The sequence below is a fragment of the Aythya ferina genome, assembly GCF_964211825.1.
Source record: "Aythya ferina genome assembly, chromosome: 7".
Taxonomy (NCBI): domain Eukaryota; kingdom Metazoa; phylum Chordata; class Aves; order Anseriformes; family Anatidae; genus Aythya; species Aythya ferina.
The window spans coordinates 21,523,414-21,549,572 of NC_140302.1; the positions used below are offsets into that span (position 1 = coordinate 21,523,414).

A 26,159-nucleotide genomic window follows, 5' to 3' on the forward strand; every position below is an offset into this window, starting at 1 on the left:
AACCATAGCCTTCTGACTATAGTAATGCTAATAGATACGGCATATTACCTGTTGTTCTATAACTGAAACTCTATGCCTCTTAAAATGGTTCTTTAGGTTATTCAAGAAACTGACTGCATTGCTAAGCTAAGTTACAATGCTGTTTCTGTGTTTATATGATACATCTGAATGCAAGAGCTTTGACAGAGCACAACAGAGTTACTGAGTATTTGCTTATTCTCTTTGGAATTACTAAATATACTGACAATGGATGTGGATTTTTCTTCTATCACAGTCCTCAAAATACAACACCCTCTGTGCCTAATGATTACATTGTGAGGAATTCAAGTGACATCCAAACCATCTCATTAAAATGACCATTCAGTAGAAACCATCTGTCCATTTGAAATCAGTGCTACGTTCACTTATCTACCTACTGAATGCAATGTAATTTGTATGCAAGCAGAATAACGCAGCTTAGTATATTCAAGGTTGTTTTTTACATCATGAGCCTAATTATTATGCCTGTGCTATTTAGAATTCCATTACTTGGACTTCCAAAAAATCTTCAAAAATATATATATTTGAATCAAAATATTACAGAGACTGAATGCTACTGTAATGCTACAGCATTACTTACCTCTTTTATAAGACGTAACAAAGAAATATTAATTTTAATATTTTAAGTTCATAACGAGTATTTTGTCATATTTAGAAATAATGCAAACCTAGCAAAATATAAAAGTAAAAAAAAAAAAGAAACTTTGTTTAAAAATAAACCCACTGTAAATGAGATGCATATTTTACAGGACACTTTCTACTACAGGAGAAGTTTAGTCTGATGTAATTCATACTAACACATACTTATCAGACATGCTAAACAGTCATTTCCAGCCCAAATATTCAACACAGTTTTCAGATGCACAAAGACATTATTTAATTCTAATCCCAATGCCAAATTTCTACTCAGTCCTGACAGAAGCTTCTCAAGTGAAAAAGACTAGGTGCTCTTCTCAAATCCACACCAAATACTGAGATGTAAAATATATCATGAATAATTATACACTACGCTATCTTATGCAATCAAGATCAGCAATTCAGGCATAACAACTATTTTAAACATATGCTCTAAAGCAATCAGTAGAGTACAGCAACTATTCTGGTGATTCATGCACTAAATAAACAAAGGAAAGCCAAGATAAAATATACCTAAATAATGTATTTCTTTTGCCCAGCTTCCAAAAGTTTATGCGTTTATATCAACAGAAATAATAAATCAGTTAATGCTAGGTTATACATTGTAAGAATACATATATCAAATATATGCTCATATATCAAATGTTTCACACCATAGTTACATTTATTTTATACTAACATAGCATTTAGTTAAAAGGTACTATTGCATACAAAAGGGTATGCAATTACCCTTTTAATTTCAGTAAAAATTAAATATACAGCATTTCACATAATGATACTGTTATATATAATTCTATATTGCTTAAATATACAGTCTCAGTGTAAAGACTGCCCTATCAAAAATACGACTCCTTCCACCACCAAAAGGAGTAATGGAGAAAAATGGGTAACGAAGAGACTAAATTTCACTAAGACATAATAATGAGAGTGACAAGTATACAACTGAAATTATACAGGATGTCTCTCACATTTAAAACCCAGAAATATACAGTCATAATGGGCCATATAAACTGTCTCTCACTTTATGCTTCTCAGACACATCACAGGAAGTTGCAAGAAACTGAAAATTAGTAAGTACAACATAAGCTGCTGTGAAATAAAAGTTTCTTCCCATCTGAACAACTAGCAAATATTTCAGTCAGTCTTATTTAACTATGGATTTTTTTTTCTATATAAGAAATTCACCTTTTAATTTTTTTTTTAATAATCTCATCATTCTACTGTACAGAAGTTAAGCAGTGTAAAGAAGCTTAGTTGTCAATAAATACAAGTTCATTTTTGGTCTGTATGTATCTTGTAAAAAATTGTAGGTACTCATTTTGAGATATAAAAAGGAGTAGAAAACTTTTGTTCTATGTTAAAAGAATATTTTCTACAGCTTTGTAGGAGAGAGAGAATTCACTAAGAAGGTGATGTTTGCTGTGAGATAAGTCTTTGATATACTAGTGTAATGAATTTTGTATAAACTCTCCTTTGCTGTTATCATAAAGTTTTGTAAACTCCAAAAAAAAATGTTTTACAATAGGAGCTAAAAGAGAAGGAATCCAGGAAGTGGTTAACGCACATCTCTTGATATTGTTACCATGGCTTATTAATTGGATGATGTTGGCAGGAAAGACAGAAACCCTATTCTGAAGACATCAAAAAGCCTTTTTTCTAAGGGGCTAAGGACTTTTAACATCAGAGAACACTCCAAAGTTGTTTTCTGCCTCCAGTAAATTTGCAAGCTGGCAAACGTTCTTTCTCTGCAAACCCAAAGAGCATATCCTTAGATCAAGGACCCAACATCACGATCCTTGACACAGTGAAGACCATAATCATATATTACTTTTAAATGTCACCTATCAATTTTATTTCCTGTTGCTTTATTACACTAAAGGAAGAATATGCAAAAGTTAGCTGTCTACTTTATATTACTCATGTTATTTCATACTTATTCCCTCTGTAGAAATAAATGGTCTTCTCTTTTATAACAGTTCTGGCAGCCTGTCCTTCTGTTCCTTTTCACTGAGATGAATAATTGCTGATGTAATTATGGATACTTTTGTTTGTATTCCTTCTTTATGAAAAATGTGAAATAACACTAAAAATTATTTTAAGATAAAGCTTTCATGTTACACAGCTGCAAGTGTTCCACAGGAAGACTCTAACCCAGGCTGAATAGTCAAAGCCAGGTCCAACTGAAATTGTAGCATTAGCAATACTCAGAAGTATTTCATCTATACGCCCTTAGCATTTTTTTCTGTATGTAGAAAAAATTAGAATGAATATTCCTGTGTTTTGCAATATTGATCGTCTCCCCCCAATCATTCAGGTAACATGGAACACTAGGGGTACCTGCAAAAATGGTGACATCAATATTAAAACAGACACTTATTTTACCATATTACTAAAACCACTTACATAATTAGTAAGTCTTCCTGTGTGTCCTTTATAATGCATATAAAATAAAATATGCAGTCATGCCCTGTGTCCATGGTATATACATTTCATCTGGTTCATCCAGAACTACAACTACTGGAAGAAATATGCTTGCTTGCAAAAAATAATAATAAAGAAGAATGTTCAACTTGAAAAAAAAAAAAAAGTAAAAGGTCTTTTAAAGTCATACATACCAAAACAGAGTAAATGTGCAAACACCTATAGACTGGAGAAAAGTCTACAAGATCTTGAGCAGTTAAAACCTGAGGAAAGGAAAAAGTTATAAATCTTAAAAAGCATATAATCTGCAAAATGTGACACAATACCAATAGAAATCGCCCACTTACTACATACTTGGTAAGACATCTTACCGGAAAGGAAATGTCCCTAACTTTCAAATTCAGTCTTAGTGCCCTCATCTTTAAAACTGTCTGATTTGGCTTCTTTAATATTTGGAAATATTTAAGGAAGAACTGATCAGTTAGTAGGGTGAGAAGTTAACAGACTGATATATATAAGTTTCAAGTGAATATGGAAATACATTGGGGTTGACAAAAGCCAAATTGGGTCCAGCAAAATTAACCATGTTGACAGGTTTTATGGCTATAAAAGCTGCTGTTTTGACACAAAGTGGTAGAATTAGTTTGTACTAATGACTTGAAGAGCCACCGAATCAGTCTTTTTGCCAGTAATTCAGAACCCAAAAAGACTGTTCTAACACAGAAGAGTAAATTAACTGCTTGACTTCCCCCTCTCTTTTTTTACAGTATTAGATTTTATTTGTGTTATGAAAACATTATTTTCACAGCATTTTCCACCATTTAGATTTATTTCCACCTTAGATTTAAAGGTCTAAATATTTACCATTTTATTCAAATTATGGATATTAAGTGTTCTGAAAAGCTTCTAAGACAAGCTGAAGTCCTGAACAAAGAACTGCTGGCTTTAGCAACAGAGGAAAATTCTACTGGGCCCAATAACCTTTTAAGTGAACAGGTACTATATAATATCACTTGCAGTTTGATTCCTGAATAATTAAAATTTCTATTTGATTGAATGTTCCCAAACATGATACTAAAGCTGTCATTCATACAATTAATATTTTGCGTTTTCCCCCTAAAATGTTGATCCCGTCTGGTGTCCCTTGAAAGTGTTCTCTTGTCCCTTCTAACATTACTCCATCTATAGACAGCAGACTCCAAGTTTTGTTCAATAAAACTACAAAATCCACTTTAAATAAGATGTACTGATTTAATAAAACATCACCTCTTCTTCATGTTCATCATCTTCTTCAAATGTTCGCTTCAATGTAATTTCGTTCTTGGATTCCAAAATTCTGCTTCTAGCTAAATGCATATTCCGACCATAGTTTACGTTATTCTGCTTCTGAAGAGTGGTACTAAAGGTTTTCTGCTGTTGTGCCTGTTTTAAAAGTAGTACCAATTGAGAGGGATGTAATGCAAATTCCATCATTGATGAGTATATGCTATGCCATGAAAAACAGGTGGTGATATTGAATACAAATCAGGGTAACTGCAGAATGTGTGCTCTCAACCTATACTGCTGATTTTGTCCTTAGTTAGTTTCAGGTGGTGAACTCTAGTTCCAAATTCATCAGAACAGCTATTTTTTGTATGTTTTTTCCCAAATCCCCAGAATGTAGTAGAAAAAAAAATTACAAAGTCATCTTCACAACTTTCCCAATCAAACTACAAGCACAGAATCAAAATTCAAATCTTCATACAGTTATCATAACATAACTTTCCAGCTATTTGTTTGCTGTTTTCAGTTAAGCCCTAGCAAACAGTCAGCTGCAGAAGTCAAATGCACTATGTTGTCTGTATTGTTGAAAGAAATGCACCAAGGTAGCACTGTATAATCTTGTATTTAAGTGTGGAGAGATGCTCTTTTCCTCGGGTATGGCACGGGACAATACAATATCCAGTATCCAAACAACCTTGTTGAGAGACACAGTTAAGTTTCATTTATACTAATCAACACTGCATTTTACAAGAATTTTGTTTCTGAAAGACAAAACAAAATTCTAAAAATCTTAGATGACAAAATGGCAACCTAACATGAACTCTGCTCAGCAAGAAGTCAAGTTAAAACTTGACTTGCTCTCCAAGTAATTTTTAAAAGCATTAACTGCTTGCCCAGAACTTGCCCTGCACCAGTGCTTTTATGCGGCAGAGTATTTTGTGACAGAACAGGCAATGGCTCCATCTGTCCAAATCTCATCCTGGCTCTCTCCTCAGTTCTCTTCCCTCTTACCATGCCTCTGAAGGATAATATGCCAATAATATACCCTGTATTAGTAGCACTTCAGAAAGAACTGGGCGGTAATCTCAACGCATCATTTAGTCTTATTCATCCTTGCAGGCTGGCCAGATGTGCTACTCTGTTTTGGTGCAGTAGCTGAGTTACAGACTTCCTAGGAGCTGACTACTCAAAGCATTTCACAATTTTATGATTTATTTATTTATTTATTGCAACTTAAGATACACAGCACTTTCCCTTCCCTTCCAAGGGAGGAAAATACTTCTTGTCTAGAACACAGACACAAATCTGAAAGGAAAAACTGAATGCTACTGAGGGGTAATGCTGCTGCCTCCTGTATTAGACACAGACTGCTGGAATTGTGAACTTCACATCCAGAGGAAGAAACTACATGAGATGTCAGCATCTTTGTTTTGCAGCTTTAGGTCAGTTTTCAAATCATCCTGTTAGGCAGACTTACCTGCTTCATTGCAGTTTCCCCAATTCTGTCAGAATGCTTTCGAATGCTCTCTAAGAAATCCTTGAGATCAGACATAGAAATTTCTTTTATTTCTTCACGTAGTTTTGGAAGATTTTCTATCATTATCTGGCAAAAACGGTATTGGCTAACTCTAGGAAGATACAGATTTTCTAGCTGTTCCATTGTCTTTAAAGCAGAGTAGTACCTACAAAGAGATTAAAAGCAAATTATATAGCTTTCTTATCAAATTTTAATAAAACATTGTTTATTAGATATAGCATATCAATATTATACATGCAATCAATAAGCATCTCATGAAATTACTGTGTTCTTAGAAAAATGAGTAATGTGAAACAAAAGGTCGTCCATACAGTTTTCATTTGGAAAAAACAAACAAACAAACATCAGAGTAACTCAGTCAAGTCAAGATTTTAAATGGACTTCTACATAGCTCTTCTAATCAATATATTCCTAATACCACATGTAGAAACTTGTGGAACAGAGGCATTAAAGTTTTAACAACTCTCTCTCCTTTTAGATTGATTTTTTGTTGTTGTTTAAATTAATTTTTGGTTTTGAAACACAAATTGCCAATCATTTAACACTGCAGTATATGTACCAAACAACAAAAACAATCTTGGAAAAGTGTGCCTGCATGCATGTAATTTATTTAGGTGTATGTGAACACACACACACACATCCATACCCACTCTCCTTCCACCATCTGTAGCTCGAAAAGACATGCATAACTTATCTTAAGCAACATTTTTTCCAGCAGTCTAACATATTTTGCTATAAGTCATGCATCTAATTTACTGTTCTGACAAAATACAGTATGCCCCACCAACAAAATGACTGCTTTGAACAAGCTTTAAGGTCAGAAGGTTTTCCAAACGAAAAACAACAAAGATTGTATAATTTACAGTGTTCTTCAGTGTTCTATTAGCCTACAGACTATTCATAGCAGAAATACAGAAGATGTGGCCTGAAAGAGGGGAAAAAGGAAAACACCAAGAAATATTTCTTCTCGTGTCCATAAATTATGAAGATAGGTAACTGTAGGGGAAAGAGTGAAACAGGCTATACTGAAATTGGTTGTCTACACACAAAATATCATGATAAAGTATTTTTTCATTTATCTTTTTCATAATAAAGTTATTTAAATGAAATTATGGAGCATTTCAGGAAAAATGAAAATAACTTGTATCCATCACATAAAATAAATGATACTGAAAATGCTGTACTGACAACAGGATCTGAACTCCCAGTAAATTGTAACAGAACATTTTATATGAATATTGCACAAGATTATTACTTTTAGTCCAGAGAGTTTAGTATGTCTGCATATTATCTGTAGATAGGACAGCAATTATCTGTAGATGTGAATTTTCCTTTACACAGCATTCTTAGTCCGGGAGGCTTTTAAAAAAACGCATTTATTTTGGCCTATTATAATGGATTAAAGTGAACCAATGTCTTCTAGCTTGGTATTGAATGGGAAAAGGAGAAAAACCGAGATCAAACTCAGTTAACTTGCTGTTTAGTTCCAAACCTTTCCAAAAATGCCAAGCGATGTACTTAGCCCAGTTTTAGCTTTTTGTATTACAACCTTGGCTCCTTTTTCTTTTTGAAGTCCTACACAATCAGTAATGCAAAACTACTGAATCATTTTGAAAGGGTAAAACAGAATATCTGCAAAGTTCATTGAAAATGTTCAAGAGAAACTGGAAATGTGTACTTTTTCAGTTGTGGTTCATCTGGATAGATAGACTTTATAGATAGAATAGGTCTTCATGTTCAAACTGAAATAAAATTCAAGCTGATGGTTTCCCTTCCACAGACAAGCAATAGTAAGTTGTTAATAGTTCAGTTCTGACTTAATGGTTCATTCTGAAATAAACACTTTTTTTTTTGTTTTTAATTTTCTCAGTCAATGCATTTCTAAGCTAAGCTAACAATTCAGCATAGGCAGAGGATGTGAAAAACCTTCTCTTTTATTCTAGAACACAACTGCTTTCAGGAGACTGCAAATAAAGAGGTTTCAAGTGTAAATTAGGTGCTTTTGTTTATTATGTGCTTGGTTTATATAAAATATACATAAGGCAACAGGAATGTTGCAGATAAGAATGGATCTGGGGGTATTATGTGTGTGGGTTTTGTTGTTTTGTGTTTTTTGTGTGTTTTTTTTTTAAATAGCAAATGACTAAGAGGGGCCACATGGTGAGATTTCTGGGGAATAAAACCATAATAGCATCAAAATCGTATAAAAGGTTTGTATTTAAATTATACAGATCAGCTTATCAGAACACTGTTAGTTCATCTGGAAGGTTTTGACTGCTGTCTCCAAGCTCAGAATTAACATAATCCACTTTAAATCCATTCTAGAGTCGCTTACTAATTATATATATATGGAGCTCAAGACCTTGCCCTTTTAGCATCTGTTCAGATAAAGCACTGAAGTCTTATTAATTTGAAGGTCACTTGCAGGTCAGGATTTAAACTAAAAAGTTTTGCATATCATACAAATACATCATTCCATGAAATATTTTCCTTTAAAAACATTCCATAGATTTAACTCAATGCTGAAGATTTTTACATTATATCATACATTATCATATAAAGGTGAAGACTGTCCATTTAAATATAAATGAGAAGCATTTTCAGTGTTATTTTTGTCATATAAATGTAGCAGTCACCTATCTATTCTTCTGAGCTAATCTTGTAAGAATATGTTTTCCAAAACAAATCTTACAAGTTTTGAAACCGAAGATAGAAGTTTGAAACAACAATGGAGATCATACAATAAGACTGTACTGAACTGATCCATCTTGTCATTACTGCCAGAACACTGTAAAATTGATTGATCAGACCTTTAATAACATCTCCACTATAAAAATGGAAACTTCTAAAATCAGCAAAAAGTGGGACTGAAAAACAAACAAACAAAACCAGGAGATTTTTTTAACAGTGGAGTGTCATTTGGAGGCAGATATGAGAATTACTGTAACTTACTAAAAAAGCTCCACGTTAAATAGAGCAGTCAAGAACTGACACAGGATGGGAGCAAGATGAATTCAAAGGCTGTGTATTTCACTGAGGAGAAAGCATTTGCGTGCAAATATTTGTGTACAGAAATGTACTGTCATGTAACTAAAACTTCCCATTAAAAAAAAAAAAAGAAAAGAAAAGAAGAGATAATCTTGAAATTCTCACTTTAATTTTATTAAGAAACAGAAAGAATCTACAAAGAAAAAGATGTTATCTGAATTGTGTGCTTCCTTCGGAGACAAATACTATATATCCCTCTTATTACATTTCCATTGATTAAATACTCAATATTTTTTGTTCTCTATCAAAACAAAATAAATTTAAGGGAGTTGATTAGAATTTTTCAGTAATAAGAGTCAAATTCACACATTGAAAATGCAATTGAAAATATGTCACCTTTCACTACACAAACAACTTTTTTATTTCTAGTTGTCTTATAGTTGTCTTTATAATTCAACACCTGATTTTTAAGGTTCTCCAGCATACTAATGTTAAAAGTTGCCCAAAGGATAACCAAATTAGAAGATCAAGGCACCGCTATTCTGAAACTTCTGGATAGTGACTCAAAAGTTCAGTATTTCCAAAAATCATATGGAAGACCTCCTGTGTGAAAAAAAAAAAAAAAAAAAAAAAAAAAAAAAAAAAAACAAGTTCTATGGAATACATTTTTCATCCATAATGATGTGGTAGGTGTCCATTCTTTAAAACAGTAATTATCAAACAAATAATATTATGAAGATGGTGAGAAAGAATGCAGCTTTCAGCACAGTAACGAATGCCTATTTTTAGGGTGTTTCTTTTGTTGTTATTGTTGTAGTTATTGTTCTGTTTTGTTGTGGGGAAGGGGGTTGCCAGAAGCAGGATGCCACTGGGCATTGATATGCAGTTGGTAAAGTCCAGTGCTTCATTTTGACATCACTCCAAAACAATGCAGAAAAACAAATGAGCATCGCTTTTTATCTGCTCTATCTTCCCTTGTCATACAGATATGAGAACCAAGTTATACATGTATAAACTATGAAATTTCCCTATTTGTATTCTCCATGTCTTAACATTTATTTGAATGCATGGAATGTTTATGCAGAGAAAGGTTGCATGATTCTTAGTGAGCCTTAGTAACCTAAAAGACTAAATAAGTCTGTCTTTTCCACAGTTCAGAAGAAGGTATAGCAAGGTCAGAAAATAAACCCAAGCTTTTCAGGGCAAAAAGCTCAGTCTGAAAGACCATAGTCGTTCCCAGAACAGACTGAAGAAGATTCAGCAACAACCTTTGCAGATTTAATCATTTAATTATTTTCATTTTGTGTTGGGAGTGTTTGTTTGTTTGTTGTTTTTAGTAATACTTACTGTGAAAGAATTTTTGCAAAAACACCAGTTTTAACGATTCCAATTAGACTGGTCATTCACAATCACTTGAAGCAGCTCTTTCCAGTGAAATGTATCAAAATGAGAGCTCTTTCCAGTGAAATGTATCAAAACCCAAACACACGGGCCATGCCAACAGAACTATATGAAATATGTAATGACCTTATCTCTGACTTAAAACTAAAGGAAGTTCACTAGGTGTTCTGAAGAGCAGTGGACAAACCACGCCTCTCCCTTGTGCTTCCTCCTCTAAGACTTTAAACCCTCCATAAATCTTTCCAGCCAACTGTGTCTGTTTAGAGCAGATTCCTCAATTATTTCCTCTCAACTATAGTTCTTGTCAACTTGTGTTATGCATGGCTCAGGAAACAGATAAATAGGATACAGATTCTTTCACCTCTAGGTCATCAGTTCAAACATAGCCCATGTTGGTAGTGACCAGAAGTTGCTACCAATCGATGACTCTTTGGACTCCTCAGTAAAACTTCATTCTGTCTGCATAAAGCAGAATGTGTTCCAGACCCCAAATCCCACATTATCTTGAGAGGTGGCCATCAAGAAAAAAAGAAATGGAATTCCAATTTTTATTGTAGAACAACTATTCCCTAAAATATAGAACATCCACACTTTCTTCTTCCCTTTTTCCAAATATTAGAAAGGCTAGTTTGACTCATAGTGTCACATTTAAAGAAAATGGAATAATGAAATTATATTCTAAAAGGCTCAAACAAACTCAAAAGAAAAGAGGTCTTCCCTCCCCCCCCCCCCCTTTTTTTAAACCAATGAAAGCTTTGCTGCATTCACAAATCTCAGTGAAAGCTTATGTGAAAAATTATGTTTGTCCAAAATAAACACTCCTATAATTTTGTTATGTCAGGCATTGTGAATGCTTGTATCTCTGACTCTTCCAAGAAAGCCTCACAGCAGAACTTAGGAAGGGCAGTTTTGAAATTCCTTGTACCTGTACACATCAGCTGTGAAATCTTAGCACTAATGCTCTGCATGTCCTTGTCACTGCTGAACCACTTAGTGATAAAGACCAGGACACATTCACCCTTTGGATTTGTTGCCTGGTAAGCCACAAGGAAATTATCATTTGAATTAATTGCAAGTTCTATGAAATATCCACCTCTAGGCTGTATTATAGAAAATTGTAAGTCACAGGCAAAGTAGTGACCATACCGTAGCTAATGAGATCTATCTGAGCTGGAGCAGTAGCCTGCAGCACAGTCTAAACCTTCTGTACTCCATGTGATTTCAAGGCATGGTACATCAAAGCTATGGCATCTCCCCTTTCCCTTAGATCTTTTTATGGTATGACAAGGACATGTCCAAACCCCTCAATTCAGTGTATCATCATTTGGCTTGCAACATTTAAGATTTCCAGTCTAGCAACTCCTTCCACAGGAAAATTATGAATGAATCTTTTAAATAATGGAAATTTAGTTTTAGATTTAACAAATACTGATGCTTTTCAGAAAGCCCATCAAATATCAGTGAACTCTAACTGCAAATCTATTTTGTAAACAGAGTGAAAACGTTAAAAGCCATCTGCCATTTTATCTCACTGAAGTGATCTCTCCACGATGATGTTAGGAATTATCATTTCCCTCACAATTTTAAAGCCAGAATGTTGTTTATTTTGCCCGACAGATCAGTGGAATGGTAGAATGTAGACCTTGATCCTAGTGTTTCCAAATTTTCAACGTGCAAGAAGCAGCACACTCTGCAGACCACCTTGCACAAGGCAGCAGGAAGTGGTGCAGCTCAGGCAGCACACCCTGCACTACATTCTCCAAGCAGACTAGCAGGGGCACCGGACTGTTTACATCCTTTTGCTGAGCTGCTCCAAAAATCACTGCAACGGCATGCTGCCAGCTACTTCAAGCAAACGTCAAGCCAGTGTTTTGCTCAGAAGACCTTGTGTATAGTAGTCAAGCTGGTGAGATCTACCACACTGGGTCCTATCCAGCAAGTTTTGATTGTAATGTGATACAGCAAAAGCCATAGCTATTAGTTTCTCCTCAAAGCACTCGTATTTCTGCAGAAAACCTCCTCCACAGTATGTGTGTACAAGTGTCACATACCACATTAATTGATGACGAAGATGTATCAGATTTGCTACAGTGCTGCTGATTAATCTGGTGCATAGATCTGATCCATTTTGGACATGTCTGCACACAGGCTTTCGAGCTGATTTACTCATACACAAAGGCAATTGTTTAGGATATTTAAGTGTCCAGCAGTATGACAAGAGATGTTGCCTATTGAGACCACAGAAATCCAAACACACAGTCAAAAAGTACTTCCAGATTGCACTGCATACATCTGACTATGCACAAATGGTTCTAAATGGAGACAGTTAGATCCAGACAGACTTGTTAACAGGAGCTCCCTGCAGTGGTGCCAGGAGCACACAGAGGCGATGACAATGACCGCAAATCCAGCAGGGAAGAGAAAGAGCAATCAGTGTGACTGGGGCTGCATGAAGCGCACCAAGGGACAAAGTGGCAATGATCCTGTAGAAAGCAGGAAGAAGAAAAAGAAGAAGCTGTATTCCTGGGGTGTGCGTGCATGAGGTACAAGGTGGCAGCAGCAGCCCTGTGGGACAGGATGACAGCTGCAGGGAGGCAGGGGCAGACAAGAGGCTGGGGAGAGAGAACTGGGAATAAAGGGGTACAGCTGCAACGAGCGGCGCTCAGAGAAAACGGAAAATGAAGACACAACAGAGGAAGGTGCAACTGGTGAGGTACCAGTCAAAAAAAACCCTATAATACAATTTTATTTTTATCATAGAATTTTATTTTTCATTATGGTTTTGATTATGTTTGTTTGTTTGTTTGTTTTCCCTTTTCAACACTGATGAAAAAACACAACACTTTCTGCACTTCATTCTCATAGTTCTACATACACAAAAAATTAGCACAGATACCAGACAGATCTGAGGAAAAATATATGGAATAAAATGTCCTTTTTTCTTGGATTATAATTTTGATTTAAATATATTATGATAAATTAAGCAGATATTAATGTACACTGCAAAGGTCTTTACTCCCTAACAGTTGTGGTGTTCTTGCATTTTAAACTGTTTCAAGTATTAAAAAATACCTTCTATGTCACATTTTATAAACTTATTTTCACTGCATTTAATGCTTTTTTAACTAAACATTACTTTTCATGGCAATTGTTAAGGTCCCAGAAGTCTTTATTTAGTATAACATTTGTCCACTTGTACTGACATTCTTGAAACATAGACAAGATATGAAAAGACTATTCATACCACACTACAGGACTTAGAAAATTGACTTGTCCGCACTAGTTTTTGCTAATCTACCGGTTTATTTACAAATATATTTTGCTAAGAAAAATAAATTCACTCACCTTTTTACATTCATCTGTTCTTTTAATTTGCTGTACATTTCCAGCACTGCATAAAAACAAGCAGATTAACCCATGGATCTTATTGTGGCTTTAGTTAATAAAAAAAAAAAAGGCAACGTATACTGTAAAGAACAAAATAAACCACAGAAAAGGATACGCTAAATTTGCCTTAGTCGATTCCTGCTACAATAGAAATGTAGTAAAACTAGCAAAACAAAACAAAAAAAAATCTAGAAAGCAGCTAAGGCAAATAAAAATGCCAATATCTTAACAGCTTTCAAATGAAAAAACAATTAAGATTAAACAGAATAGTAGACACTACATCATTTGTTCACTTGTTATGCACCATAACTTCAACTGTATTACAAGTCTATGTCCTGTCTCCATTAAATGGCAACAGTACCATCTACTGTAACCATAGCAAGTCAGCAACAAGACTTAACGAAGAAAAGTTCTCAAATCTGTTTTACGCTAATATTACAAACATTATAGAGCTAGGTGTAACCCTACAATATCACCTTTCTAAAACACTTTTTAGAGCCCTTATGATTTATTAAAAAAAAAAGACTGCAATGACACAGACAAAAGATGTTCAAATGGACTCATCAGTATTTTTCACAGAACTCAAACAGTAAAAAAATTAAGCAACAAATTTATTGTTTACCATATTAAAAGTATGACTGCATTTGAAGCTGTATGTGGCTACATTGTTTGCATCATTTATATCTGTCTCAATGTCTTCTCACAAAGTGACATAATTACCCTATGTCAAACACTGTAAAGTTGCGGAATCTACATGCAGACAGCTTTCTAAAACCCAGCAATCCTTCTGCTAAACTGGATGTTACAAGAACACAACTTAAAAATAAAATTCTTTTGCACTTTGGCTATTTTGACTTACTTTTTGCCATCGTATTCAGCTATCTGGCACTCACCTGGTAGACACAACTGTAGTTTTTCCACAACTGTTGTAATATTCCGTTGTTGAACTCTACATCGGATGATTTCCTCTGTTTGGGCTATCACCTTGGAGTGTTGTTTTTTTAAAAGAAAATTACAATTAAATTATGCAAATAAACTTAATTTGCTACAAATACTCATAATGCCCATATAGGAAGCACCATTTTCTCACCTCTTTCCCAGCATCCTGAAGCCTTCGGTTGGTATCAGTAACTTGGACCTTAAAAATAATTTCACCTTTGTTAGACAAATATGCATATATTGCCCTGATGTGACTGCTCACCCTTGTAATCAGATCATGCTTCATGAGAAACTTAGAACAAAGAAATGCAAATTCAAATTAACTCTACAGCTTGAACTTGAACTTTTGATCGCAAAGGGCTTTTGTTAACTTCAATTACTTATGACAGTTCTTTCTAACAGATTCTGTGGCAAACTTCTCAAATTTACTTGGGATTTTTGAACTTTCCTTGTTTCTGTAGGTCTGTCAAACAATTCAAATCATTGACCCAATTGACCACTGGTCCCTTTTTGATAACCTCAATGAGCTCTATGGGCCATTCATTGTCTGTAAGAAATGGTGATTGCATTTTATGGTAATTAAACATTCATACTTTGCTGAATGCAAACACTGGGTGGTTGATTAACATCAAACGTGGAAATCTCCAAACCACAGCAACATTTTAATGCTGCAGGTGCAGGCAAAGCTCGACCTCAGATTTTCCCACATAGTAAGTGACTCATTAGGTCATCATAATAAGGAAGCACATTCTAGTTTATTAAAAATCTCATTAATTTCTGAACAAAGATGCTCAATGACCTCATTGACGCTGTATTTGGTCTCTTGTTATCTGAATATCCTTTATATAATGCTCTTCTAATCATAACCTCTGATGAACTATGCTCATTCTGTCTGGTGTGCATATTTTGCTCTCAAAAGTGTAAAGAGAGCTAAAAGGGACGGATCTCATAATTCACTATCCTCCATTCTGATTTGTGAGTAAATCTTAGTTCTCATTTCTAAAGAAAACTGCTAACTCCACCTACTCTCCTACTCATTTCCAGAGTAAATAAAATGTATTTTTCATGAATAATTGCAGCGTTTTTATTTTTCCATTAAAGATTTGAAACCTTCTAAGGTCTGACATATAAACACATGATCAGAAAAAGCAGGCCTACAAAAGCAATACTGGTTTTGCCGATACTTTAGCATTTGTTGTTCTTTACCATGTGAGAAAGCCTTTAAGAAATGGCAAAAATAATTTTGGTAACATGTTCCAAAAACATACATTAAAAACAAAACAAAACAAAACAAAACAAAACAAAACAAACACAGAATTGGACCTAATAACATATTCAGCTTTATAAATGTATTACTGGATCAGACAACACAGTCCTTGTCACAAGTCCCACGTAATCCACTTTAAAAACAAACAGAACTGTTGGAAATACCAGGGTGTATGTGATAGCCATGAAAATACTATTCTTCAGTAGAAAAGTCAAGTCCCTTTTCCTTGAATTCAAAGACAATGATACAAAACACTGAGAAACTAGTTCCTTACCTTTAATTTTTCTGCGTCAGCCCTAACTTTAAGAAGTTCTGTAATAGCATCCACAAAGCCCTGATGGTGAAAATTGCACATCTTTTCTATCTCCCTGTCATGGTTACGTATGCAGGCGTCTAGTTTTTCCATAAACCTCTGATGTGCATTTGGCTGGTCATCATATACAGACCTGTTAAATACAAGTAAGAAAATCAGAGTTTACTTTCCCACCCACCAGTTAAGTGCAGTATGCAAGAATCTTTATTGAAATATCTCTAAAATACACAAAAGCATGCAAACTTGATGTTATGGTACCATCATTTGTGATGCACTCCACCAAAATCAGCATTAAAACAAACAGATAGTGCAAAACTGAGAACAGAACCCAGCCCTTATGGCATTAATCCAGGTGCTTAACCAGTTACATCATGGTTGACCTGAGCCTCACTGGTCTGTTGTTTATGCCCTAATGCTCAAATAAGGGTACAAAAGATTCAGTTTCTCTGACCACTTCAAATAGCATGGATCACTTTTCCATCAAACTCCACTATTTCTTCAGTATAAACTGAAGAAATGTATAACATACATGTATATGTATATACAAGAAATGTATAACATACAAATTTGCTTTTCTAGTACTCCTAACAGCAGTTATCCAGCAGCGCCAGTGTTGGGTACTCGCAGACAGCGTGACCCGAGCAGTGTGCTGCTATGGCCAGATGCCCAGCCACCCTGTTCCCCTCCCATCCTCCAGCCCCCTCAAAACATGTCCTAAAGGAAAATCATGATATGCGCATGCCTAAGGCTGCTACCTATATGGGATCTAACTTTCAGGAATGGCTAAAATGATGTCTTTTGATTTATTTTACTGATTGGTTGAGTGCTAAACATAGAAACCTCAAGTGGGAAATATGACTCCAGAAGTTACCAGTGTAGCCTGTTGAGCTGCATCAGAAATAGAAAGCTGCAGGGAAAAATACTCAAGCATGAGAAAGAGCAAAGACAACTGTGGGCAATTTAAAGCTTTAGACTTAGTAGAAGAAGCAAAAAAGGGGTATTACAGAGAACTGCATTCCGTAACTGCAACTCCTAACCCTATACCTAACCCTTTCCCAAGAAGGAACCCTAATACAATTGAACCTGAACACCAAAACATATCCCTAACCGTAACCAAATGCTACCTCTAACACTAACTCTTAACCCTAATGCAAGCACTAACCTAAACACTCACACTAACCCCTAACTTTAACCATAATCCTAATCTGCTACCCTGGAAATCAAAGGTATGAAGTCTCCTAAGAAAGTGAGCAATTCAAAACAAAACAAAAAAAAAAACACAGGAGATTGAAGACCTCAAAAATGCCGTTGTTTTTTTTTTTTAGCCTTTAATTTCTCTCCAAAATTGCAAAGATTTCTCCATAAATGTAGAATAAATAAATAGTAACATGAGGGAATAAAATGGGAAAAAGGTTGAAGTTCCAAAGGTCTCACTGCTGCTTGTGGGAGACTTCAGTCTGAAGTTCAAAAACCAGGCAACAGTAAGCAAAAGTCTCTAAAACTCTCAAGGACAGGGAAAGGACTTCCCTTCTGGTCTTCTTGCAGAAGTATGACTTCCCATAGTCAAGATCCTCTTTTCTAACCAGACCAGCTGGGCTCCACCAAGGTCTGGGGTCATCACCACCTGGTTCAACAAACCTATGGCTGAGTGTCTGCTAAGAACTTGACCTTTCAAGGAAGACTGAAAAGAGACTGTAACTAGATTCTTGATGCTTTTTTAGTTCCTTCTGACCTTGGGCAACATATTGAGAGAAGCAATTGAAGTTAGAGAAATAAGAAAGGTAATACGTTGTCCCACATGGTGAAGGAAGAAAGACAGTTCCAGACAGCCTGCTTGCTCTAAATATTTTCTCATTATCCATGCAATAAAATATTCCGGTTTGTCTGATAAATCAACCCCTAAAAGTTGCGAGGATTATTCTCCTTTGCTTCTGATAGGAAAAGAAGGCTAGCACGCTGAAAGGCAGGCTCTTTCCTCCTAAGAGCACCAGTGGAAAATCCAAAGTTGTTGACCCATGAAATGAATCACAAAGGGGGAAAAAAATGCCCCTCACCCTTTCCACTGCTGCAGTTTGAAATGACAGCTGGAAGGAGCAAAAGTGTCACAGCCAGCCTCGCTCCCCGAGGTTCCTGGCAGGCTGCCTGACAGGAACACCTCATGGCTGCCCAGGGCAGCCGCGGTGCAAAGGGCTGGGCTGGAAGATGGAAGCGACCCGCACCTGCGGCCTACTGCGGCCCAGAGGGGGGAGGAAGCTGCAAGCCGCATGGCACTGGGTGAACCCTCGCTGGGCAAGCTGATGTTTTGCATCTGGAGAAATTGGGAGAGACACGTGGACTACACTGCCTCTAAAGATATGGGAAAGGGGTGAGGAAAAAGGTTCAACAAGCGATGTTGGAGTGCTCCAAAACAGCACAAGCTGGTTATGTGAGCTCTGCTCTGGCTCTACAAGAAAAGGGTGAGAGGTGTCGAAACCTGCAGGGTGGGCAGAGAGGGACACCTGCCTTCCTGCAGAGCACCAATTCTGGAGAAGAAATAAAAAGATTAGGAGGACCAGAGGCATCAGATAGTGCCCTCACAGATATTGTGCATGCATGAGCTCCCCCAGAATGTGCTAAAGCGGAACAAGCAAAAAGCTCTCTTTATTACTGCTGCCTTAAGCCTTTTAACAGCAGGAGGAGTCTCAAAGTTTAGGTCTCCTTCCAGTGTTCTCAAAAAATAAAATAAAATCAAAAAGGCCAAAAAAAAGAGGTATCATTATCACAAAAATAGGGGACTTCTCTCTAGCACTGTGTACTCAGTTGTCAACATATTTGTAAGTGTAAACAGTAAAACACAGTAGACTAAATATACCTAAAACGAGAACAAGACAGTAAAAAGATGGAGGAAGGGGAACTCCACAGCTGCGTTTGTACCACCAAAGTTTCTGCTTATGGTGGCAGCAACACACTGTCTTTTTGGACCTTGTTATTGCCTGGTGACTGCAGTACATAAAATTAATATATAAAAGGTCAGATGTATTATCAAAATATTTAATTCAAAACCATACAGTAAGTGTTTAATGTCAGGAAACAATATCAGTACACTGACTTAACCACAAGATTACTCTGCCTTATTAAAATAAGGGTAACTATTTTATGTTCTACATTATACTGCTTACTGGAAGGATACTAACAAAATTATGACCTAAATGATAATCTGTGATCTAAACCAATAGTTTAATGGAGTCCCTTAAGATTCACTAATGGTATAAATTCCATATTAATTCCAAATGTAAATAGCTCCACCTTGTGGGAAGAGTAACAAATCAACCCTCTTCAGCACACGAAGGAAAAAAATCCTGAGAACTGCCTACTTTTAAAGAAATAAATCACAGTATTTAGGAAAAAAAAATCATACTTTGTATCACAATTCCCTGATATCCATGATAAGTAAGAAAATGAATTAAAACGCTCCCTAACTTTCTCAGTACTCTGCACTCTTAGGACACTATACACATGCTACTTCAGAGGCTTAGAAAGAAGTCTGACCTAAAGCAGCAGTATTTAAGAAGTGTACACGTACTTGAGAGAGCCGTGCCACCTCTGGCCATGAACAGAAATTACACTTTTTCTCAAAACTGGAAATAAAACTGAGGAATGCATGCCTGATTTACCCCGTAGCTAACCCTACTACAGTGCGGTTTATTTTTGCTCCTGAAGTTTATTTGCTGCGCACACATTTCAAAATTGACCTTGATGTAGCTAAATAATTACGAACTTTGAATAATTATTTGAAAGTTATGGCACTGCAAGCAATTCCAATAATAATTCTGTGCTTTTCAGTTCAACTCTAAAGAGAAATCACCATGTGCATTTGGGCAATGCGCAAGCTGCCAGGACAGGGCAGGTGCTACCTTCACTCTCAACAGATGGGGCAAGCTGGGCACCCAGGAAGAGCACAAGCAGAGGCGAAGGATGTTCTGTTAATGAGTGTAGCAGGTTATTTGCTCCCAGAATTCTGACTATAGACAGAGATTATTTCTGAATCATCCCAATAACTGGACAATATGAGTCGTATCTATTTGGCAACAGGTAAATACAAGATAGTGCAAAAAGTACTCAAAAGATGGGAAAAAAAAATAAATAAATAAACCAGAGAAAGACAGACTTGGAAGGCAGCTTAAAAAATTGGTTCTAAATATTATATCGAGGTAGAGCTTAGTACAGTGCAGTAGTAAAGCTTTCTGTAATAGTTCAATGCTCACAAAGATTAAAAAAAATATGTAAAGAGGGAGAAAGATCTCTCTCTCCCTCACTGACTCCATGATATTGCAATAGGGTTATTTTTGCCCAGGTCTTTTCTTACCAGCTGGACTGAAGGGAGAATGATGAGCATAAACATACTTGAACTCAGGTCTCAAATAAATGATGGGAAAAAACAAACAAACAAACACATATGCAATCATTTACTATTAAAATCAAAAAAGGTTACTGGACACTTTAATGATAACCATAAAACAACTTCTTAATTTCATTTTTAAACTGAAGCACACTAAGAAAAATATTTAGTACGTCTCATTTTTTTGTTTGTTTACCTGCAAAAATCTACTTCAACACCAGAGGGCACCATTCCACACACAAAAATAACATCTGCTGAGTAAGCAAAAAGGCTAATTTCCAGAGAGCTAAAATTCAGCAAAGAACTGTTAACATCCAACCTCCCATGAATTCCACCTGACCCTTTATGATATATAACCCTCATATTATCCATTCCATTATAATGACAATTTCCATCATATGCGTTGTCACTTTGAGCTGCTATCACAGATCTCTTCACAGATGGTTACAGTACAGCTTCAAAAACCCATTTCGGCTAGAGATGCACATAGATCATTTCTGTCAATGCAGCCAGGATGTGAGCCATTAAATGCCCAACTGCAAAGTGGATTAAAAAAAGGTCAGCATTTCACTAATGTGGGGAAAAAAAAAAAAAAAAAAAAAGCAAGAAAAAAAAAAAAGCTACAGGCCAAAGAAAAATAATGATTAATTTAATACATTGACTGGACTAGTGGAAAGGTAGGCAAATAGATTAGGAAGTGTAAAAGGAGAAGAGTTTAAAAATATTTTTGAGAAATCAGCCAATACACCAAATTTCCTTTTCACCCCTCCCATCAGTCTCTATGTCATCTTCCTACTAGAAAATGTGGATAATCAGAAACCTGAAAACAACTTTCACTGTCATCTACCTGGTGGGAGTTTAGCTTGGAAGAGTGAATTGCAAGAGTAATCAGAATGAGAAATGAGATAGTTTTGTCCTTTTTATCTATGGCAATAGATGTAACTAAAAAAAATGGCAATAGATGTAACTAAAAAAAATGGTAGCCAGAACTACTCAACTACTCATTGTTCAGGTAAAAATGAACTCAAAAAGGAAAAACAAGCTAACAAAAAAAAAAAAAAAAAAAAAAGAGACAGTGAAAGAGAGAAAGAGAAGTTCCAGTCATTCATAAGCAAATAATGATTCAGAAGACAATGTGACTTCCTGGTTGGTGGTAAATAATTGTCTATGAAAAATCATTATTAACACAGTCAAATAGACAAACATCTACCTTGGGTTGCAAAATTTAAAAAAGCATTATTTCTCCAAGTTTTTTGTTTTTGTTTGTTTGTTGGCTGGTTGATTGGTTTGCTTTACATGGGTGATGATTTGATTTTTAATTACAACCTATATTCAGGAGAAATCTCTGAGCTTATGCAGCATTACCGGAAGTTTTTCGAGTGCACAATTCTCTTCCTAGTAATGAAATTACTTATAATAACATGTTCTAACAGCAGCAAAGATTCTCAAAAGAGGTAGTTTATTTAAAAAATAGCAAATACAGATATCAGAAAAGAGAGAAAATCTCATCTATCTTTTTAGGGGACAAATTACAGACTATGAAAATATATGGATGAGTTTGATGAGCAACAGAACTCCGGGAGCAAACCAAAGGCTGAAACACATCTGCACGCATTACAAGTGCTCAAGTATGAAATGCATTGGGACACTCAAATATTTTCAGTTCTTATTTTGACCTACAACAAGCCCACTCCAGCAGAAACATGATGCTTTCCCTCACTTCTCCATCCATTGTTGTGAGCTGAAATGCCCAGGCCAGTGGGTAAGCAGCACAGAGAAAACAACAGTTCTACTTCTCCAGACACCAAGTTTTCTGCACTCCATTTCTGTCCCATTCAGAAGGTGGTGAGGATGCAAACTGAAAATGCTGATGTTAGTAATAATTCATAAAGTTGGGGTAAATGTGAGGAGCGGGACTTAAGCAGAGAAAGATGTGACTGAAGTTCCCCAGCAGGGACAGTGCGGTGGTTTGGAAGGCAGCAGCCCCTCACGGATGACATGCCTCCTTCCACCATTTTCACAGCGGCCAGCCCATCCTGTCCTGTCCCATTTCTGGGAAGAATTGCAGGTTCCCCACCCCTGCCTGCATTGCCACAAAGTCTTTCATTTCCTGATTACACAAGACACATGAAGCAATTAAAAACTGTATACACACATTCCTTGCTGTGTACTGATAACCATTAGGTAGGTGCCACATCCCCATGAGTGCTGTAACAATAATGGGAATTACACACATCTGCACAATAGGCATACACGTTTGACAGGGAACGTAAGCCTAATCATGCAACTTCCAGAACTGCAAAGGATGCAACAGAAAAACGTTCATGCGTAGAGCTTCAGACTTACAAGTGTAGGGGAAAAATAAATTTTGAAGTGATTAAAGTGAGTAGTTAAACCAAGGCACACAAAAAAAAATTAAAAAAAATAACAGCCCTCAAATGAACAAACTGTGCTTGTGAAAAATCATGCTTTTAGAATTAATATCTTGCTACCAATGCTAATTTTGAAAGGAGGCCAGATAAGTTCCCAACTAGCTCCCACATACACATTGCAAGAGGCATTCAAGTAGATGAGAAAGAGAGAAACTGAATAAAGATACATAATAACACTTAATAATAATAAGTCAAATTTGCATGATGAGTTCAGTGGAATCTATGCAAGTGCAAAAAACTGACCATGCAAATTAAGATCCTGCCCTTAGAATAGAACTGTCATTTTGACTCTAACCATGGCATCCCTAAGCACGATATTGTATCACATATTCAATTGAAGCTGCAATTTCACAGGAAACACTGCAGAAATTTCCTTTGTCCTGCAATATACAAAGATATTTTCTGTTTACACAAACTGCAAACTTTGTATGGATTTTTCCATGGAGTAATTTCATATAGGTTGCTGCATACACCCTTAAAAAGCTTTATAAAATAATGTCCAGGTGTTTCCTGTAATTCAACTAGAGTTATGGTAATAAGCACATTTCTTAGAACCTAAGCAGACTTTCTACGCCAGACACTACCTAGGGTCCAGTTCTGCCATCCTTATTTATAACTACCTCTCACCACTCTATTTAAAAGATCATGTTACATGCCAGAACAATGCACAACCAAAGCTATGGCCTAATCAGAGAAAAGATTTTATTAATCTTAGTTTAGCTGGTATGCTTTACTTGCCTGGTTTTCCTGTATGTGCAGTTTCTGTGAATTGTTCTCACTAATAGTATCCTGTTTCTATGAGCAGGAAAGGGCTGAGTACAGTTTGTTAGTTAACATTACTTCCTATAACCAGGGTCCATATTCTGTAGTAGCAACACTACGGCAGTCATTGTTCATTCTGGATAAGCAATGTAGGACGCTGATGGCTGTTAATGGACATCCTCTGCAGTGAAACATGAACTGATAATCAGCAAACCCAGATTTGCAATAGACTTCCTCCTTCCTGTTTTTACACTGCTGACCAAGGAGATGCCTCTTCCTGCTAAGCCTTTGTGCTACTTACTGATGTATGAAGCAAGAAACTGAAAAACAAGTGCTGTACTACTATTTTTTTCCAAATTTGTGTTGTAATAGTAGATTAAAAAACAGCAAAGAAAGTGCCAGCCCCACTCACTTCGGTAATAGCTATTGACACATAACAGAATGCCAAGTCTGGTCATCTGCTTCATGTGCCTAAACGAATACAGCAGACATAGGTGGAACCAACGCTATTTCATAGCAAATAAAATAGGCAACTCAAGTCCATAAAGCAATATTCTTATTTTCCCTTCTTATTTCCCCAGACTGTAACATAAATTGCTCCATTTTAGGAGCAAACAGAGATTCATCTAGAAATGAAAAGTTTAGCTTCTAAGTTGGTTTTTAAAGATCTGATCAGACTTCTATTCTGTATGGTCCAAAAATAGCCATCTATTACAATCTACAACTGATCTGCTTTCTTCATCTGCGACACTTTAGACATAACCTTCAAGATAAATACATACCAATTGTTTCTGTACAGACCTTGTGAGATATATGAAGGTTCAACAGAACATTTAAGGTAACAAAGGCCCACAGACATAACTAGGATGTCTAGGTTATTTACTTCAATTGGCTTTGTATATCAACACCACACAGATGTAAATATATTATTTTAGGAATCAAGAAGTTTCAGATTTAATAAAATATCCAATAATTGAAGTTTTACACACAATTGTGTTAAGAATGTATTATTTTCAGTCCAGGGCAAGCCAGGTAACAGGATGCATTCTTTCTATAAAAATAAAATGATTTTTCTCACACAAATCCAGTCTGTATTACATATTCTTGTCTCCCAGGACCACTGAAGAAAATGGAAGATGACTTTTAATTCTCAGTTTAATTCAAAAGCCCAACTAAAATTAACAGAGCTTCTCTCTGCTGAGTAGCAAGTAAAAGCATATGTTAACTGACTTGTACTAGTATTTGTTAAATTGATTCTATGAAACTTACTCCAATAGTCCATCTGCTTGACAAACAGACTAAATGGCAGAAAAAAATGTCCATTCCTTTGAGAAAGATAAAGCCGACAACTCACTGATGACACATTTCAAAAGGAGGGAGTGCATATTGGCTACCTGCTTACAATTCCCTAAAGTCATAAAACAAAACAAACATAATATAAAACAATTATGTTAACTTCAGCTTGAAATTAACCTAAGAACAAAACTGAAAACACTGCCTCGCCGATATCAATGGGGTAGAGATAGTTCAAAGGCACCCTAAGCATAAGGAAGTTGGCAAACTGTGAAAGTCCCAGAGACAGCTGCTACCAACAGAAACATCCAATGTTCTGTAATAGAAAGGAGAGTAGAGGGTATTAATATTCAAGTATGTGATACTTGAAAGTGCAAACACTTCTTTTTGAAGTTGAAGCGTCCCAAGCGCCCCTAGATATATGTACTACAGCATATGCATTCTTAGTTTTGTATTGCTCTGATTCATGGGACAATTGCAAGAATTACACTCACTTGTAGTTTTGCAAGTAAATTACTTTCTCTGAGACAGTGAAAATCCCACTCAGTTTTAGAGCTGAACACCCTTCTTAAAATCTGATGCTATGAACAGGGGAAAAAAGAAAAGTCCCTGTCCTTGCCATCTCTGCAGGCTCCCAGTACAGAACTGTTCAAAGACATCTTTTAGGTCCTCTTCGTCAAACCCAAGTCTTCCCACCAGTGCTGATGCACTCCAAAAGCTGCTTCTTTCCTTCTTAACACCTCCATCAGCGATTAAGTTCGATGCCAGTTTGGTATGACTGGCAAAGGCTGAGGCACAGCCAGCCTCCAGCACAGATCATTAACTCCTTCCTGTACAGGACACAACTGGCCAGGCATACAAGCAATTCCTTAGCAGACGTGGACAGGATGAGGAAAAGATGCGTTGCTGAGCACACCTGAAGATGAACATAAAATTGAACATGATGTCATTGTTTTGCCAAGGTCTGTGGTGACAGGGATTAGGCTTGGGCATTTCATCCACCGTCAGATAATAGCCAGAAAGACTGGCAACAGCTAGGTTTTTTAACTAGCCATAGCAAGCCCTTAAGTAAGATAATATCTAATTTGATTGCTTGATGCTGA

The 26,159-nt window shown here is 36.1% G+C and overlaps 1 protein-coding gene across 15 annotated transcripts in view; it reads right to left on the bottom strand.

The window, feature by feature from the left end:
- Positions 1-26,159, bottom strand: part of EXOC6 (exocyst complex component 6) — a 123,649-nt gene that overhangs the window by 57,073 nt on the left and 40,417 nt on the right. For 13 of the 15 annotated variants that reach the window (XM_084525698.1, XM_084525696.1, XM_084525695.1 and 10 more), the window contains 7 exons: positions 16,153-16,324; positions 14,763-14,810; positions 14,566-14,656; positions 13,631-13,676; positions 5,837-6,041; positions 4,363-4,518; positions 3,291-3,359 (listed from right to left, as the gene is read on the bottom strand). In XM_084525698.1, coding sequence (XP_084381824.1) covers positions 3,291-3,359; positions 4,363-4,518; positions 5,837-6,041; positions 13,631-13,676; positions 14,566-14,656; positions 14,763-14,810; positions 16,153-16,324 — 787 coding nt within the window. The remainder of the gene's footprint in view (positions 1-3,290; positions 3,360-4,362; positions 4,519-5,836; positions 6,042-13,630; positions 13,677-14,565; positions 14,657-14,762; positions 14,811-16,152; positions 16,325-26,159) is intronic. The other 2 variants (XM_084525690.1, XM_084525685.1) reach the window with 1 other exon arrangement.